Source organism: Lathamus discolor, chromosome 5 (assembly GCF_037157495.1).
Source record: "Lathamus discolor isolate bLatDis1 chromosome 5, bLatDis1.hap1, whole genome shotgun sequence".
Classification (NCBI taxonomy): domain Eukaryota; kingdom Metazoa; phylum Chordata; class Aves; order Psittaciformes; family Psittacidae; genus Lathamus; species Lathamus discolor.
Genome location: NC_088888.1, coordinates 114,596,177 through 114,615,236, shown reverse-complemented (window position 1 = coordinate 114,615,236; position 19,060 = coordinate 114,596,177). Strand labels below are relative to the sequence as shown.

Genomic DNA, 19,060 nt, shown 5'->3' with positions numbered 1-19,060 from the left:
GGGGTTGGATCTGAACTGGTCTGGAGCACTTTGCCAAGTTTGCTAAAAATACACCACCCAGTTAGAGCTCTTGAGCAATAAAGTTGTTTCTGAGGCTGGTTGCATAACTTTGCTCTGAAATGAACTCGCTTCATCCCTCTTCTGGTTTTCTTTCCACCTCTGCTCTGTTTGGAGCAGGCTGGTAAAATTACACAGTTAGAACAATGTTAGCCCAGTTGCTGCTCTGTAGCCTCTCAGGTTTTCTCTCTCCTCTCATACTGACTGTCTCTTGAGTAACCACACCAGACCAGAATATTATCTGAACTAGTCGCATGAATGTCAGGGTTGTGCTGATGGCTGGCCTCAGTACAGCAGGCAATCACAAAATATGCTTTTTTGAAAAGCACTAAATTAGGAGCCTGAAGTGTAAAGAGCTAATAGAATGAATAATCTATAGATCAAGGTCATGGGGAGTGCAGAGTATATGTTTTAGGCCTTACACTTACATTGGAAGAAAAATGTGATTTATCTGTCATATGCTTGCAGTGCTCAAGCGTTAAAGGAACTGGGTAAATTTTAGCTCAGTAAATAATATTTATTGTATTTAATATTTATTGTATTAGTAATGGCTATGTTGTGCTTTCTCTTAGACCATTAATAGCAATTAAGAGTGTGGATTTAAAACAAAGTATCAGGATGTTCAGTTGTGCATTTCCTTATTAAAGGGTCTGACATGACACTGACAGCAACTTAGAAGATCCCAACTGTACCAAGTGACTTTGGTGATTAACTGTCTGCATTTGACAGTTGCTGCAAGGCTCTATCTTCTTTCAACCTGTGAGCAGAAATACTGTTTTCTGATAAACTGATGCTCAACCAATTGGTTCTGTCATTTATAGGATCAGTGATGACATGAAGCTGACTGACCTGGAACTGGTCAGGCTGGCGAACAATATTCAAGAGTTACTTTATAATGCCTCTGATATCTGCCATGATCGTTCAGTCAAGTTCCTCATGGCAAGAGCAAAGGTAAGGAGCATGGCTCAGATTGCTGTTGGTGTCTCACCCTTAATGAGAATTTACTCCTAAATTACTGGTTTAATGAGTAAGAGTTCTGAAATAGCATTCTCAATTAAGATTAAGTAACCTAACCATTCTGTGAACTGTTCCTGCTGCCTCAGGCACTTGATCTTAATGCCCAGAGCTCACAAGCATTAACATACTTGTCATTGTAAGGCAATGTGGGTTTCTGCTGCTTTCTTTTTTTAAATGTTCTTACTTGCTGTCTTTGAAGCTCCATGCAGAGAATGCAAATGTATGACAAGGTTGCAGCTTGCACTGCAGTCTGCCTTCTCTGTCCTATATAGGGTTAAGTGATTTGTCTCTTAAAAGAGTAGTAGCCACAAGACATGCTGATGAGTTATATCTTTACATTTCTGAATTTGTCTGCTTACAATGGTTTCCTTTGCACATAGGATGGCTTCCTAGAGAAGCTGAATTCCAATGAGTTTGTTACTCTTTCTCGCTTGATGGAAGGCTTTATCTTAGATACTGAGCAGATCTGCGGCAGGAAAAGTATGTCCTTGCGAGGAGCACTGCAGAGTCAAGCCAATAGATTTGTGAACAGATTCCATGAGGAGAGGAAGACGAAACTAAGGTATCTGGGTAGAAGATCTTTGTGTTCTTACGTGAATAACTTTATCAGTCGTTATGTCAGGCAAACACAATCTCTTGTTGCCTGAAAGACTAGTAAGCCAGAACACTGGTACTTAAGAGCAGGGGGTGAAAAAAACTGTATTAAACACCAAAAATTTTCAGTTGGATTAGACTTACACTGTTTTCATAATTTAATTTCTTCAAACTGGATTATTACACACTTAGACTCATACTTACCTAAATGAGGACCATAATTAGCTACAGGAAGTACTCAAGACTGACATCAAAGGGCAGGATTGCTTTGTCTTAGGGGTTAAGTAACATGCATCAAGTCTGTTCATTCTCATCCATCAAAAGCTCTTAAAATTCCATTATTTACACATTACTTCAGTGGCAGTGATCTCATAAGAATCTTTATTGCCTAGTGAAGTCTTTTGTCCTCTATGACAGATGGAATGAACAAACTCTGATATCTCTAAGCCAACGCTGTGTTTTTCTGGTTTGCTTCTGCCAGTTGTTGGGCACCTCTTTCTAATGAAGATGAATAGCATAACATTTTGGGCAAGTGGCTTTGTTTAAGTTACTGTAGCTTTGATTCCATGGTATTACAGGCAGGAGAAGTGTCAAGACAAGGCATTTCATTTTCTCAGCCTCCTTTCTTTTGTGTTTTTTAACTAGCCTGCTTTTGGACAATGAGCGCTGGAAGCAAGCTGAAGTTCCTGCCGAGTTTCAGGATCTTGTTGATTCAGTGTCAGATGGCAGAATTTCTCTTCCTGAAAAAAAGCCATCAGGTGTGTTATCTTCAGACCTACTGTTAGCTGAGTTATTAGCATCAAATGTTGCTATGCTATAGAATGTTGATGGACGTAATCCGATGTCACTCTTGATCTGTGTTTGCTCGCTGTCTTTGAAACTTCTTGTGGTGAACTTAAAAGAGTATTTATTTATTGAAACCCATTGAAGTGTTAGCACAGGGAAAGAGCTACTTCTCTATGCAAGTATTCCCAGTGTAGAGACTTGCAGTCTTTGCATAAAATTAGTCTTTCCCCAGAACGTACCACTGAAGTGTTGAAAGGGACCAAGGAGCACGAGTGTGCTCAGCCCCCTTGTGTTAAACAAAGCTTGCTCCTTCACATTACTTCATCTGCCAGTTGTTCAAATGAAAGGCAGCGTGCTATGTGGCTGCTCATTAAAGTGAAAACTTATGTACATTCAATTATTTACCTTGCCACAGAAACCTTATTTGAACTCAGACAAGTCACTTTTTTCTCCTCATGCCCCATTTTTCTGTGTGCAAAGTGGGAATGGATAATGCATTCTTAACCTTGTGGGGATACTCATCCAATATTGCAGTGATTAATGTGTGTGAACAGCTAGAAGAAGAAGAAACCATACATAGAGAGGAAGGAAAATGGCAGTAGATGAGTGAGTGAAAAGAAAATAAGGTAGCGTCATGGTGGAGAAACCCTGACCCTTCAACAGGTGTATAGCAGATACAGAGAGTGTATTAGGCAATAATCACTCCAGTTATTGAACACGACACCAAAATATGCTCATCAACCATTGCTCTTAAACTAAGCTCTTGCAGCTTCCTTCAAGAAGATAGGAAACTTGTTGGCATGAAAAACTGCATCAGGAAGAGCTTCTACTATGAAGCCTGAGGAAGAAGTGTTTGAAACTAAAATATTAATATACACACCAAGTCATTTGAGATTGTGTAGTAGAAAACCCAGTGACTTTTCCTGCTTTCCTTCTTCTATTTGTAACCTTGTATTTGAAGTTTCTAATTACATGACAACTGCAGGGCTTTAGGGGATTTTTGGTCTAAAATACTAGCAGATGACAAAGTAACTTTACAGGTTGTACTGATTAAGATGGGTGACCAACTGTATAATAAATACTGTAAAAGAGAGCAGTGCTCCAGGGATTGATGGTGTTTTTCCCAAGACTTAGCAAAGGAACGCTAGATTTTTGGAAACTAGCATTTTTTGTACTTGTTTTTAGTTCAACTTGTCCCTTCTCCTTTCTTGCCAACATATCTAGCTACTGAAGAAAGAAAGCCAGCTGAATTCCTTATTGTTGAAGGACAAAAATATGCAACAGTTGGGTAAGATGCACTCTCTTCTGTTATCAGTGTGTTAGTTGGCAAGAGCTTTTGAGTAGAACTGTGATGAATACTAACAGCTTTAACAGTCTTTTAAAGATTAAAAAAAACCCTTCTCTTTCCACAGACTAGTTTCTGTTTAGTTCTAAACAGTTCTAAAACATTGCAAGCTCTTCTGTGCATTAAAACGCTGTTTCTTCTCTGAAACTTATGGTTTCATTAGTTTTTACTTCCCCCGCATCCCAGCTATTTAATGAAAACACATAGTCATGAAAATACAGGTTTGTCTTCATACCACACTTGTTATTTCTTGCAATATAGGTTATCTCTGCCAAAATCATAGAATCATATAATAGTTTGGGTTGGAAGGGACCTTTAGAAGTCGTTTAGTCCCCATCCCTCTGCTAAAATATCTGTTCCCATCCTTCTTATAAGCCCCCTTTTAAGCACTAAAAGGCTGCAATAAGGTTTCTCCAGAGCCCTCTCTTCTCTACACCAAACAGCCTCAAAATACATGAGTTTACTAGTGGATGATTGCTTATCTTACTCAGGATAAGAAATAAGATATGGGCTGTCTCAGAAGCTGCATACACTATTGCTTTGGATTGGAAAGTAGTTTCTTAAAGCTGGTTGTATCAAAGACATTTTAAAATACGAAACTCACATACATCTTTCATTTAAAAGCATGCTGTGTTTCCAACAACTGTGAGGCTTGAGCATTAAATATGCATGAGAGCGTTTTTGGGGAGAGAGTAAAACCTGAAAGATCTCACTCCCCAGAGTCTTAACATCAATTTACCCCAAACTTAAAAGTTCTGATTTACTGAATGTCTTTGACCAGCTGTCATTTTATGAGTTGCTTCATGATGATATCATTGTTTAATTAGAAGCAGAAGCTGATGGCTCAGAATTTCTGTGCCAGCCAACTGATATCATTGTAAAAGATCATTTCAGGTTGAGTAGAAGCATTTGAACATGCTTTAAAGGATAAAATTGAATTAATGGATGGTGTGTTTGATAATCCATCTCTGCTTATTTGAAACTTGATATATTTGGCTTTGTGAAGCAGTTGTCAGCTTCATGTTGGTGCACATATTTGTTTCGGTTCTACACATTTTTGCATAGAGTTTCATTGTATTTTAATCAAATAAAATGTGTTCATGAAAAGAAGCCCAAATAATTCTCCAGGTATTTATATTCCAGTTCATTGTTCATCATCTTTCTGCACTCTGCTGCTTCAAGGAAGAAAGAGATTTAACTTTTTGAAATGTTAGAATATCTACTCTGAACACTTGATCTTGCCTTTGTTTTCTTGCCCCCTGCATATTTGAATTCAAAGGAGCATACCTGCTCTTTGTGGAGCTTTCTGGATTCCATCCAGTAGCTCCCAAATTCTCCAATGTCTGCTGAATTCAAGGGAAATGGCAGGTGTTGAGCATCTTTGAATATTTGGTGCCTTTTCTTCAAAGCTGCTTTCTCTGTGACTCCTTAGCATTCGTTGCATCCTTTTCAGTGGTAGTTGTTGTCCACATTCTCTAGATTTTTATACTTGCTCAAAGTTGGCCAGAATTATGGAGCTGAATAAGACAGGAACTTTGCATTATTTCTCCCCTGCCAACATCTATATGAAGACTTCTAGTTCCACTAGAAACACTAGTAGCTTTTTTGGAGATTAGAAAGTTATATCAAGGAACCTCAGAGATTTTATCTCACATATGTTAAGTACTTTTCCAGATGCCACCCTGTGGAGCTGGGTATGCTTTATAACCATCTTTATGTGTATCTTTTTTATGTTTTACTTCTATGTCAGATCAGTTAGTGGGTTTATTTAATGCTATAACATGTAGCGTTAGGTAGCTTTCTGTCAGCATGACAGGCCCATGTTTGATTTTTTTCAACATCTTCCGTGCACTGAGATGACATTTGGCTGTTTCCTCTCTTGTAGGACAGTATTGCTATTAATAAGAATAATCCTTGAATACTGCCAGTGTGTGGATAACATTCCGTCCATCACCACTGACATGCTTACCCGCCTGTCCGATTTACTGAAGGTATGGCTCCAGATGTACCATCTGTGCTAATCAGGGGTATCCAGGGCAGAGAACATGTCTTACTCTGTGATGCTTCATGTGGTTTTTTTATGATTTCATATAAATGATACAAATTGTCTATAAATGATTGTGTTTGTTACTGTGCCATAAGGTGGCCTTTTAAACTAAGGGCATTAAAGATGCAATTGGTTATGTGAATTAACTTCAGGAAGGCTGCCTTTCCTCTTGTTTAATAGGAAATCCCATCTAGTTGTACTTGTCATAGCTGCTTGTCCTTCAGGCTGAGTGTAGAATTAATGCTGCTGAAGAAAAAGCAGTTTGGTCTCAGATACCACAGAGATACATCTATATTCAGGGTGGAAACAAGTCCCTGGGTTTTTACAAGTCAGTAGAGGTATGGTCAGTAGAAGCATGAAAAACAGCATGGGATGAAGCTTCTGTTGTAAAATGTAAAATGTTGAAAGACCAGAACCTGTTTGTCATTTATTTCTCACTAGAGAAGAGAAAAGCTGGTAAAGCACATATAGAGCAAGGTCATATAAGTAAACGATAATGAAAGGAGCACAAGAATGCACCTTAAAACGGTCATATATTTATATAGGCTCCAAAACCTAGCAGTTATTTTGTTTCAAGGTTTTCACTTGTGTCTTTGCCCACAAAGGTTGTGTCTGATATTGAGAGTTCTAAACATCAGCATAATCAATAAAAGATTAACAGATTCTACTCTTCAGAAAGATACTGTACTTAAGGTAGGGGCAGGGAAGGTGAAACACAGCTTGGGAAATGGATCTTTAAATAGTCCTCCTGTTGATAGTTCTTACCTGAATAACCAGATGCAGATACACTCCCCCCCTGTAGTCATCATTCAGGTTTATCCATGAACCTTTGCCTTTGAAAGCAGTGTTCAAGGCAAATCAGTAAGCTTGGAGTGGGGATGCCCCTCTTCACCTCTTGTTCTCCAGTTGCTGCTTCACTCAAGTCTGGCAGCATCTTTTTGCAGGTAGGTAGAATTGTAGCAGATGCCTCAGACATGGCCAGATTTGCATCTACTTCTCTCTCCCTACCATATCTTGTTCCAGCTCTGCCTTTTATTTTATTCCTCAGTAGTCACACATCATATGCAGTTTAAATACTGTATTTCCTATCTGGCAGCAAGGTCCCATCAATTGGAAAGATGACAAGAACAGCTAGCAAAAACAAAAGCTGATTTTCTACTGCTTTGAACAAAGTAAGAGCCGTTCATTTGTCCTTGCAGGTCACCACACATTTTGACAGCTGTCAAAGCTTGCAAGCTTTGAAGGTAGCAAGATATGATGGAAGCTGCATAGAGTTTCCAGTTAGTGGAATTCCAGGCCGTTTTGAGCTGTGGCTGCAACCAGAGTGAACTGGCACCTATTTTATCATGGATAAAAACATGATCGTAGTTCCTGGAGTTGTCTAGGTGGTGCAGATGAGAGGGCTTGCAGCCACAGTGCACACAGGAATGATTTCCTCCAAACAGTCACAAGGAGGGGATATTGCTCTTTCAACGGTTCAGGCATGCTGCTCCCTCACTGCTTTGTCTGCAACAGGCTGTCCGATAGCTGAGTAATATGCACAACAGGCAGGGTGAGAGGATGAGTGTCTATCATGCTTTATAAAGCGTGTTTTTAATGGTCTGCCACACAGTCAAAGAGTTAGCACTATAACTTCAGAGAAGCTTAGACTGTGTAGGATACAGGTCTTTGGCTCAGTGGATCTACTGCTGAAGTCCACCAGGAGGCATAAGAAAAGGTTTTGCTTTGCAGGAGGAGGAGATAAAATGAGTGTCAGTTTCAGAACCTGACTTCCATCTGAGAGCAGAGTAGATTATGCCTCTTAGCTCAGGGACCACACATATTTCAGGTTCAGTTGTGGCACTAGGTCTGGGTTGCTTTTCTGGCCCTGGATACACCACTCGGGCAGCCCAGAGCAAGTGTGTGGGGTTCACAGTGCTCCTCAGTTTTGGGACTGACTCCAAGCAATAGCCAGAAAAATTGTTTCCTGTTTTTACTTGAGCTGGGTTGAAAAGTTTGGGTCTGTTCTTGCATTATTGTGAAGCAAGATCTGTGAAGCAGGATTGTGTGCCCCTAGAACAAGGAGCTCTCTGCGAGTGAAATTCTCTGTGCTGCAGACACAAGCTGCAGGGTGATCTTGTCACAATTCTTGTGAATCTTTCTTCAGGTGCATGAAACAGTCAGCTCTCTGTAGGTTTTTGTCTTCCAGTTTCCACCCCAGTGTCAACAGGACAGTTCTGTTCAAACATGAGCCCTGGGACTTACTCAGTGCAGGAGATAGGGACAACAGCAATGGCTCCTCTGTCTCTACTGCATCACCCAAGCCATTCTAGATTGTCTGGTGTCTCAAGCTGGGTGATGGAGCAGAATTCCAAAATAAGATAGAATATGCTAACAGGAACTCTGTTGCTGCCCAGAGACTTTGCTGGCCTGTGTGCATGGTGATAACATTTTTCCTGGAACTGAGGAAGATCAAGTCATGAGTTGCCCACTATATCTGGAATTCCTATAGAACTGGGTTTTGACATGGCTTAACATCATCTGTGCATAATTTCTTAATCTTGGTATTTTATAGTGTTACAAACACAGATGCAGCCACCTCAGCAGCAGTGAGTTTCAGTGCTTTCAAGTTTTCTTTAACATCAGAAGTGGGGAAGGTCTGGAGCCAGAACAGAAACTTGTTCTTTTTGTATTTTCCATTCTGATATTGCACTTGTCTCCTCTACTTAGCAGAAGTAGTGAGATCCTTACCCTTCACTCCATCCAAGGCCCCGGTATGAGGAGCAGGTTTTATATATTCCTAGTACAAAGCTGGTTTTGTGTGCTGCTTTCAAAGCAAGGCTGAACATAGTGTGCAGCAAGTCTGACTTGCTGCTTTTCTTTCACACTCTTGAAACCTCACCCAAAGGTCTCATAGAGAAGCAGAGATTAGTCCCTGAATTGAAATCACTGTGGTTTTAATACCAGTATTTCCCTTTGCTGAAATGCTTCCTTGAGTGCTCTAGCACAGGCTGAGTAAAAAATGCTATGGGCCAGTGACTATCGAGTGTAGTTTTATCTTACTAGTTAACAGTTGTGGACTCCTCTGTAGTGAAGAATATGAAACTCTGGGAGTGGCCTTCATAATAACCTATTTAATCTTGCAAAGTTCTATTGATGGTGTTTCTAAACTGTGGCTATGTGTAGTTAAAGAGCCAGCATGTGTTTTCACTGCCTGTTTTTTCTTTCTTGCAGTATTTCAACTCTAGAAGTTGCCAACTAGTGCTTGGGGCTGGTGCGTTACAAGTTGTTGGTTTGAAAACAATCACTACAAAAAACCTAGGTACGGATTTCTACACTTTAAAATCTCAAAAACACCCTAAACATTTGTGTTATGTTTGGTGCTGTGCATGGACCACAGGGTAGTAAACCCTTGCTGGTTAGGCAGTAAAACATATATAAAGGCTGATTGTCTGATTAAGGGATGCAGTAAAATCCATACAGTTCCGTTGCTGTCTACTGGACCACTTTAAATGTAAAGCTTTGCTGTGTTATATGAAGGAAACAGGAACAAATATACAAGCTAGAAAGTTTTCCATGACAATGTTTTGACTGTGGGAAGGTATAGCTGCTTTTTTGGTGGTGACTTAGGCATGCTTGGGAGCTGCTTAGTGTTCAGATCTTGAGACTGGGGATAGGTAGAGGAATGCAGCCAAACCCCTATCTCCCTGTGCATTTCGCTGAGCTGTGCTGTGCTCTCTGCCCCATGGTGCTGTATCCTGTCACACTGTGTCCACACATAGCTCCTGTGGGTTATAACCACATGTCAGTAATGCACAGAGGGATTTCTGTGGGTGGCTCGGGATCAAGCAGTCTTTATGTGGCTGGATGTCCTGGCACAGTCAGGTAGCTCAAGGACTCTGCAGCTGTTTGCTGAATCCAAATTATGATGTGGGTTAGATTAGAGTTTCTCATTTTCAGTGTGCAGCTATTTAGCTGAATTGCCAGCTCCAGCTTACCAGCTTGGACCGCCTTAGCTCCTTTGAGGAGCTGGGGAGAACTAGGTACCCTGTTCCGTGCTCCAGAAAAGTCTGACACTGTACTCAAGACCCCCAGTTTTAAACTGTCTCCTGATATTAAGAGCCTTTAGTTGATGGTTGAAGCAGGTGTTTAAACTTTCAGGATGTCCTGATCATTGATCTGCCTTTCCCTTTTTGGAAGAGAAGTAGGAGGATGAGTTGAGAGGGTCCACGAGCCAAAGGGTCGGGGCAGACAACACGAAAAGAAAAGCTGGCTCAGGTCTTTGCTCCAGAAGGCTTAGCCAGTGTGGTGACCATGCTGGCACCACCATGTATCCTTCTGCTGGCTCAGGCTCTGTTGGATGGCACAGGGGAAGCTCAGCTTTGGAAATCCTGTTGGTGCCGCAGGCAGGAGCAGGTTATGAGCAGCAAAGCAATGGCAGGGCAGGGTGTTTATGTACTTCTCCTGCAGAAGAAATATTGATGCCTTGAGAATGTGGCTGCTGTCGAGGTTAGGTAGCTGATGAGTCAGGTCTTTGGAGATCTCTCCGATGTCTGCGTGTGCTCAGGGCTCAAAATGTCAAGTAGACACTTAAAGCCTCTTGTAAAATGAGTCCCTTGCCCCATATCTTACAGAAGCTGGGTATGATCAGCCAGGTACTAGTCTGCTGCGTTCGCTGGGTGAGGTTTCCCAGTGGAAACAAAGACCTCCTGTTTGAATAAAGGCATGTTAAATTGTCAGATCTGTTATTTATGTTAAAGGGGATGCAGTCTGTGCAAAATGACTCTTCCTGTGTAATAATGAAGTTATTTTTCTTTCCCTCTCTCGCTTCTGGATTTACAGCCCTTTCCTCACGTTGCCTACAGCTGATCGTACACTACATTCCTATTATCAGGGCTCATTTTGAAGCTCGTCTGCAGCCGAAGCAGTATAGCATGCTCAGGCATTTTGACCACATTACAAAGGTAATTCTTCTGGCATTTCCTAATGAAACACAAAGTTCTGCTTTTCAGGTGTGCTCTGAAGAGTATGAATGCCATTAGGTAGTAAATAAAACCTGCTTTCTTCCATTACAGGATTATCACGACCACGTAGCTGAGATTTCAGCAAAGCTCGTTGCCATAATGGATAGCTTATTTGACAAACTGTTATCCAAGGTAATGATATATGGAAATAATTACACGCTCTCTAAATTTCAACTGGAGGTTTCATTGTATACAACAGTCTGGATATTTCAGATGGAGAGATAGACTTTCCTAATAGGGACTTGTTTAAGCTTCTTTAAACCGTGTAAACACAGAGCTCTGTGCTGTGCTTGTGAATGTGTTTTGTCTTTAACATCTGCCACCTGGGTGTCATTTGCCCCCACCAGAAAAAGTTGTTTCTTTTCTCCTTCAGCAGTAACTTCAGAACTGCTTTGCTTGGTGCTTGGCTCTGGTGTTCAGAAACTGAAGTGCTCTCCTACCCTCAGCAGTTTTATCCACCGACAGCTCTTATCTGCAGGCAGGCTGAGCCAGTTCCCGTTTCCTGCTCTTCCCAGCAGTGCCTCTTTGGAAGTGGGGAGGGTGTAATTTCCTGCAGCTGAGGAAACAGCAAAAACTGCTGAGGAGGATGAGTTTATGGAGGGGAAGTACCAGCCCATCTATTGGGCTGCAGACCTGGGGACTAAAGGTCTGTGCGTAGCAGTGTTAGTAGCTGAACAATGAAGTGCTCCTGGTGGTTTGCTTTCTGAGCAGTCATCAGTGGAACAGGTTGGTTCTGAGCTGGATCCACTCAAGGTGGAATATGCTGACAGTCTGCCCCAAGATGGGACCTCCTGGGCCCACAGGTCTAATGGGTAAAGAACATGAGCTTTTAAAGCTGAGTGTTTTGCTTTGGATCTTACGCTCTTTAAAAAGAAGCTGTTCCATGAGAGAAGTAAATCAATTATTTAGTGACAGATTTGGTTTATTGCCAGGGACCAAGCTCTTTCTTGTAGGGGCTTCTGAGAAGCACAGGCTGGGGACGGACTGGTGGAGCCTACAGGGAGACAGCTGTAAGAGGCAGGATTTCTGTCTTCTTTGCTGTTTCTATAATTTTATTGCTTATTTTATATTGTACTTTCTCTTTTCACCTGTTTCTTTGGGCTATTAAATAGTGTTACTGAAACTCAGGGGGGAAAAAAGAGCCAAAGCATTTCAATTAGGATTCTTGTGTTTGCACTTTTAAAACCATGTTTATGTCCTTTACTAGAGATCAAGTAGCGATCTGCTGCTTTTTTGTTGCTATTTTATTTGGGTTATTTTTCCCTATATAAAAATACCTGTTCTATGAAGTAAATTGGCTTTTTTATCACTTTACTGCTTCTCTCTTGCAAATAAGAGACAAATGCAGGAGTTTAGGTTATTGATGCTGAACAAGTTAGCCCACAACAGACCACTAACACTGCTTATGTTCTTGGTGGTAGTTAGTAAGTATCCATCCCTTGCTGTCCTTCCACCTTTACAGCTCATTCTCCCCTTCTGAGCTGGCATGAGATACAAACTGAGAATATTCCCATCCTTTAGAGTTCTTGAAGGCTTGAGTGAGAGTGCCTTGCTCACATGAATGCAACCCACACAGCACAGGAGAAAAGGAGACCACGTGTTGATTTTCCTCCGTTCCTAACTTACCCCATAATTTGGCTCATCTTGTTCCTGAAATAATAAAATCTTGGCACTGAAAGCTGTGAGGAACATAAAACCAGGAAATGTGCAAACGGGCATGGCAGTGCAACCATGTCACTGTGTCCTTTGGTTTATATGTTCTTGTGAGAGTCCATTTCAGTGCTGCCTGGATAAAGTGGTCCCCTGCTTTGAAGTGTGTGAATATGAATGACTAAGCAAAGGAGTTTCACGGCAGTGCATGTCCAGCCTGGTTTGAAGACTGGCATTGCACAGTCCAGAAACCTGCTTTGTAGGAGACCAGCAGTTTGTTCCAGTAGATGGGACGTTGACCTGGCACTTGGGTAACATGGGCAAGTTACTTTCCCATTTCCAGGCTGTGCTTCCCTCTGGGAGCTCTGTGGAACAGGTTCTGTCTTCACACTGCCACGGGATGAGGCTATGCAGTCAGTGAGGCATTTCACAACAGCATGGACAGTTCCCAGCATCTGTCCATTAACTCTGGCAGGGAGATAAAGCAGGAACAGGGTATTTGCAGCTATAATTAACATGTGAAGAAGGCATAGGTTTTTATAAAGGGATAAATGTTCATGGAAAGAATCCAGTGGGAGTTCTGAGCTGCTCTTGGAGGTTGTTGTCTTGTGACTGCTTGGACAGAAGAGCAGTAATTTTTGCTCTGATCCCTCATGGTATTACAGCCTGTTGACCTTAGCTGGAGATAAAAATGGCCAGCACCTCACAGGGCTGGAGCTCATGTTTCTTTCTGATGCTGTTGCTTTTCCCGCATCACGATGAAGAGTTTGATGTGTCTGCAGTCCTGCAAGAGCCATGGCTGCAGGTTGCCAGTCCCCTTTGGCTTTACAGCATACTGGTAAATAGTAAATGACTGTTGCCTAGCCTCTCATGCCTTGAGGCACAATCCTGTGTGCTTTGTGGTTGTCCCACACAGGGCTCCTGGAGCAGTGAGCGCTGTTTTCTGCTACTTCCCCTGTCAAAACCAGGCCATTGGCTTGGCCTTTCATAAGGACTTTCTCAGAGCTCCCCATTTCTTTCATTCTCGCACACTCAGGGAAGCTTTGATCTCTTCACAACCCAGCCCAGCCTAAGAGAGACCATCTCCAGTGTGTTTGTAACGAATTTAGTTACAGTGATTCAGTTCTTCCACTGAACTGTGCAAGGCTCTGTGGGGAAGAATCACCCTACCATAGGTTCATGTACCAGTGTTTAACCCAGGCCTGTGCCAGCACAGCCTCTCCGCCAGGAACTGAAGGGGGGTGTTGTTTGGGATTTTTCTTTGATAAATATGGAATTTTCAGGACCTTCCATTACTTCACACTTTCCTTTCCTTGTTTCTTCAGAAACTGGGACATTTATGATCTCAGAGAAGTAGGTTTCTGCCACCAAGTCCTTGGGGGGCACATTCCTCAGAGGTAGAACTGCTTGTCTGTCATTGACTCACACGAATAGGAAGGGGGTGGGCCAGCTAGCAGGCCACATGGCGTGCATCTGTGGAGCTGGCACAGTGATTATCTTCTCTCTATCTGTGTTTCACAGGGTAGTGGAAACCAGCAAAAAGCAGTGAGCAAGGAGAAGCAATTGAGGGTAACAAAGATGAATAGATTGAGTTATGAAATCCTCAGATTTCGTACTGTTTCAAGTGTTCCTGCTTGCTTGTAAAGCAACAAATGCTAAAAGGCTATGATGTGAGTCCTTGGCTGAACCAGATCATGCCCAGCTTCAATTTGTAATGTCCTCAATGAACCCTGACTCGTGATGGCATTAGCAGCGCAGGGCTTCAGGTTGGGAGCTCTCCTATGTAAACTGTTTAAAGTGGTAAGAAGGAGTAACTGGTTGTGGTTTTATTTCCAGTATGAAGTGAAAGCTCCTGTTCCTTCAGCATGCTTCAGGAATATCTGCAAGCAAATGGCAAAGATGCATGAAGCTATATACGATCTCCTTCCCGAGGAGCAAACTCAGGTGAATGTTATTTTTGACATCCATGTAACACCTCCTATGCAAGTGCACATGAACTGGGTAACAGGAGAGACTTCTGCTTTGTACAGGGGGGAAGGGAGTTCTTTTTTGAGTCTTTGTGAAGCCCACACACTGAAGGGGTTGGCAGCAGTCACACTGACAGCTCGGTCTGAGCTGAAGGAAGTGTTTGGATGTGCAGGGAGAACGCTAAGACATGCAAAGGAACTGACTGATGCCAGTGTTTTGAGTGGCATTTTAGTGCCTAGAGAGGTGAATCAATTCAGGAACTAGTGCTGAAACTACACAAATGGCAACACTTTGAGGCTCAAGTCCAGCCCTTTTAGAGAATTCTTCTGAAAGGCTGCTTAAACGTGGTGGCTTTTGAAGGTCCCTGAAGGTATTATGCAGCAGATTGTACCAGGTGTGCTTTCTGGGTGTTTTGTTGCAGATATTTCTACTGCAGAGCTGTAAATCTAATGACAGGAAGGACTGAACCAGTCACTGAATACAGCAACTTGGAGCTTCTCTTTTGCACTAAATTAAATGGTCCCTTCAAACTGTTTTTCTCTAGGGGAAAAAAGACTTTAAGTAGTTATAGTACAGGAAAGTGACTTGTTATTTTACAGCCACAATACAAGTCACTAGATACTTCAGGAAACAGGAAAAATCATGTTCTAAAGAATATGGCCTCTAAGAGCAATATGTGACGATTAAGTGAGGGTGTCCACTGTCCTCTGTGGTACGAACTGTGTATGGCCACGAAGGTTAGGAGGCCAAAGGGGGAAGATCATGTGAATTGCAAAACAAAAGCAAAGGTCGGTGAGTTAGTGTTTGCAGGGGATCTCCTCTCTGTAGGCAGTGGTGCAGGGGATGGTTCCTCACTTTGCCTTTCTGGTTTCTTCCAGATGTTGTTTTTACGCATCAACGCAAGCTACAAACTTCACCTGAAGAGGCAGCTGGCCCACCTCAATGTGGTCAATGATGGAGGACCTCTGAATGGGTATGCCTGGGCATTTGGGGTTTTATTGCTTACTTTAGGTGAGCAGGCTTTGTCTGCTGCAAGAAATTGTGATTGCGGAATGCAGCCATGCTCCATGGCTCAGTATGTCCCATCTGGAGCTTGCTTACAGCAGAGGATGTGACTTGTGCCTCTGTAGCTAGGAACGCAGACAGCTTAGTAATTCACTGGGAGTTAGGCATTGTCCTGCTGGAAACCTGCCGTAGGTTTCCTCATTTCTGGATTGCTTTTTCTCCTCTTGTGGCAGCTGTAGCCACAGTTTAGTTCGCAGGAATTGCATGATTCATGAAGCAGTTTTGAAACGTGGAGGATGACTCATGGCACTAGCAAAGCAAATATAGGAAATGGTATTTCAGCCGCGCCATGGGCAGCTTCTCCACTGAAACTGGTTTTGCAGTAGAACTACATTGGAAACAGAGATGCTCACAGAGCTCTTCCCCTTGCCCAGCACAGCCCTCCATTGCCACACTGGTCAGTGGTGCCTCTCCGGGGAGGAGGTGGCTGGCTGTGCCTGGTGTCCCACACCTCCCAGGAGAGCCATCAGCCTCCTGCAGCCCAAATTCTGCTGTAAGTTGGGTTGTCCCCTGGAACAGTGGGGTTTTAGTTGTTCTTAATGACTTTGTGGTGTTTATTTGGAGTGTAGTAAGGGTGATATTGGTGTACCCACATGTGAGAAAGCATTGTCTTAGGCTGAAGAAGCCAGAGAAGGAAGCTTATAAACACTTCAAACATTGCTGCAATGAAGAAGAGGGCTGGAGTTACCTCTCTTCTGAAGACAGGCTGAGAGAGCTGGGATTGTTCAGCTTGGAGAAGGCTCAGGAGAGACCTTAGAGCAGCTTCCAGTGCCTTAAAAGAGGCTACAAGGAATCAGAAGGACTTTCTACAAAGACACATAGTGACAGGACAAGGGAGAATGGCTTTAAACAGAGGGGAGATTGAGATGAGATCTTAGGAGGATATTCTTTACTATGAGGGTGGTGAGGCACAGGGTGCCCAGAGAAGCTGTGGCTGCCCCATCCCTGGCAGTGTTCAAGGCCAGGTTGGATGGGGCTTGGAGCAACCTGCTCTAGTGGAAGGTGTCCCTGCCCATGGCAGGGGGCTGGAACTGGATGAGCTTTAAGGTCCCTTCCAGGCCAAGCCATTCTGTGATTCCAAAAGTCTTGTTCCTATTCAATTTATTCTTGCCTGTCCTGCTCTAAGCTTATTTATCCTTGTACTCTGTGAAAGAGCTCATCTGAAATGGATTTTTGTACTTTTTTGTGGATAACACCCAGCTGCCTTTGGTACTTCCTAAAGTATTTGTAAGCCAAGAAGCTTACTGCATGGCAGTCAGGGCACAGCCCCAGCAGAAAGGAGAGCACCCTGAGTGTGTTGGGGAGCATTTCACAGTGCACTGTGCTGTCGTCATCCTGCTCTCTGACGCTTGTAGTCAGGTGGCCTAAAAGGATCCCTTTGAGATGGGAGGGCTGCGGGCAGGCATTCCAGTGACGTACTGGTGGTGTATTTCCCAGCACACTCATCCTCCCTGCCAGAAGGGTGTCCCTGCTGCCACTGGGAACAGGCCTACGCTGAGCTTGTTTCTTCCACAGCAGTTTCTTACTTCAGGACACAGCTCTGGGAGTGCAGAGTTGGGGCTGTTGGAGAAGGGAAACATCAAACACTGGTGTTGTCCTCGCTGCTGTTCCACCGGTCTTCACTGACCTAGTTCTTAACATGCTTTTCTGATCCTTGTCCTATTTTAAACTGCTTGTTTCTGTAGTAACAATCCAGGACTGTGAATCCTGGTTTAATGTTTTTACTATGAAAATACAACTTTTAATCCTCCACCTTGCTCCTTTTGAACTAGAAACGTTATGATCACACTTATGATACGTATGTCCTGGTGTGCATGAGGGATTTTCACTCTGTACAGCTACTACAAACAGTGTTCTGCTGTTTGGTTGCTTTTACATTAACCTTCTAGGATACAGAAGTTACTGTTGCAATAATTAATATCCCAATTGATGGAATGGAGGTTTAAGTCCAGATAAGACAGGGATTACAGCATGAGAAGTTCCAGATTTTAGATTCCTGCTGTGTTTTCTGAACTTGATGTTTGAACTTCTCCATTTTTAGGGAAGCTTTACCTAGTGAAATGTTAGTTTTGCACCTATTGGTAATCCTGCTGTGTACAATCACTGCTGTTAAACCACATCTGTATCAGTGAGTTTTGAATTGATAGGTAAAATATCTCATCCAGGCATAGTGTTTGAACATCTGTTGCTGTAATTGCCCAAGTCATGAACAAACCCTGCTTGTTTCTGACTACTCTGGGTGGGTGCCAGAGGTTCAGGTGCTAACCTTGTTGTATGTTTCACTGCAGACTGGTTACTTCAGATGTAGCTTTTTACACTGGAAACCTTCAAGCCCTGAAAGGCCTTAACAACTTAGACCTAAACATGGCTGAAATCTGGGAGCAGAAGAGGTGATAATCCATTGGGAGCAGTCACTTGGCGCTGACAACAGACTGACTTTCTTCTAAGCAGCCTGACGACTGTGAGGTGAATACTTAAGACCAGAGTCCAAGAAAGGACACTATTGATAGTCGGGGGAACTTAGACGCAGAGCGAGCTGCAGGGAGTGATCTTTCCAGTGTCCTTCAGCAAGAAACAAGTGATCAGCTGTCTGTGCAATGTTTTTTCATTCTCTCTGGAAACAGACTCAGGTTTCTTTGGACCAAATCCAAAAGAACACATAGCTGTAACACAGCTGTAGTTGTCTAGAATGCTCTGTGTATCTTTATATTAAAAAGATGCTTTGCATTTCTTCTAGTGCAATGAAATTCACACGGTGTCCCACCTTATTTAATGATGGTACAATATGAAAGTCCTGCAGTTGGAACTCTGTAGAAAATGTTTTTCTCTATGAAAACTATGCTGTTTAAAATTTATTTTTTTACAGAACTTTATATAAATAAATGTCTTTTGATTGCTTGCATATAGGATTCAGATCTGTTAGGGAGCAGCCCTGTTTCGGGGGGGGTTCTCACAGCTGGGCTCTAAACTGCCACCTGAAGATAGGACTCTAACAGGCAGTTGGCTGAAGCCATCATCAAAGAAGTAGTGAGGACAGAACAGGTAATAAAAGGGGTAGGGATGGCTTCCTGCCCTTGGCACAGCCACTGCCAGGAGGGGAAGGACAGGGAGTGTGCGTTCAGGGCTTTGCTTATTGCTCTGCAGTGCTATAGACACGAAGTGATGGGTATAAGATCCGAGGAGGACACAGAAAACAGGGCAGAAAGGATTTTAAAGTTTTTAGGCTGCTTATAAAAGGTTGCACCACCGAGGAAGGTGCAACTGAGATTAATTTATTGAAGAGTTTTTAACACTACCTTTTAAGACTGGACGCTGCCAGTACTAAGGAAAAGTGCCTGTGTATCTCACCTCACACCTCTCTCCCGACCCCTAGTCCGAGTGCCTAACCCTGTGCTGCTGATGTACGATGGAATGGTCTACAGTGTGTGTGTGTATGTGTGCGCCTTGGGTTCTCCAGCCAGGCATGCTTATCTGTTAGCAGAACAGATGTCATTAATTGTCGGACAAAATAAAGCTCTAAAATCACAG

At 42.8% G+C, this 19,060-nt stretch overlaps 1 protein-coding gene across 4 annotated transcripts in view; it reads left to right on the top strand.

Moving 5' to 3' along the window:
- VPS54 (VPS54 subunit of GARP complex) overlaps window positions 1-19,059 on the top strand; it is a 51,484-nt gene extending 32,425 nt beyond the window's left edge. For all 4 annotated transcript variants that reach the window (XM_065682225.1, XM_065682226.1, XM_065682227.1 and 1 more), the window contains 11 exons: window positions 879-1,008; window positions 1,455-1,636; window positions 2,314-2,426; window positions 3,679-3,742; window positions 5,685-5,790; window positions 9,060-9,147; window positions 10,668-10,789; window positions 10,901-10,981; window positions 14,336-14,443; window positions 15,346-15,440; window positions 17,821-19,059. In XM_065682225.1, coding sequence (XP_065538297.1) covers window positions 879-1,008; window positions 1,455-1,636; window positions 2,314-2,426; window positions 3,679-3,742; window positions 5,685-5,790; window positions 9,060-9,147; window positions 10,668-10,789; window positions 10,901-10,981; window positions 14,336-14,443; window positions 15,346-15,440; window positions 17,821-17,926 — 1,195 coding nt within the window. In that variant the 3' untranslated portion in view covers window positions 17,927-19,059. The remainder of the gene's footprint in view (window positions 1-878; window positions 1,009-1,454; window positions 1,637-2,313; window positions 2,427-3,678; window positions 3,743-5,684; window positions 5,791-9,059; window positions 9,148-10,667; window positions 10,790-10,900; window positions 10,982-14,335; window positions 14,444-15,345; window positions 15,441-17,820) is intronic.
- Window position 19,060: the final 1 nt, after the last annotated feature.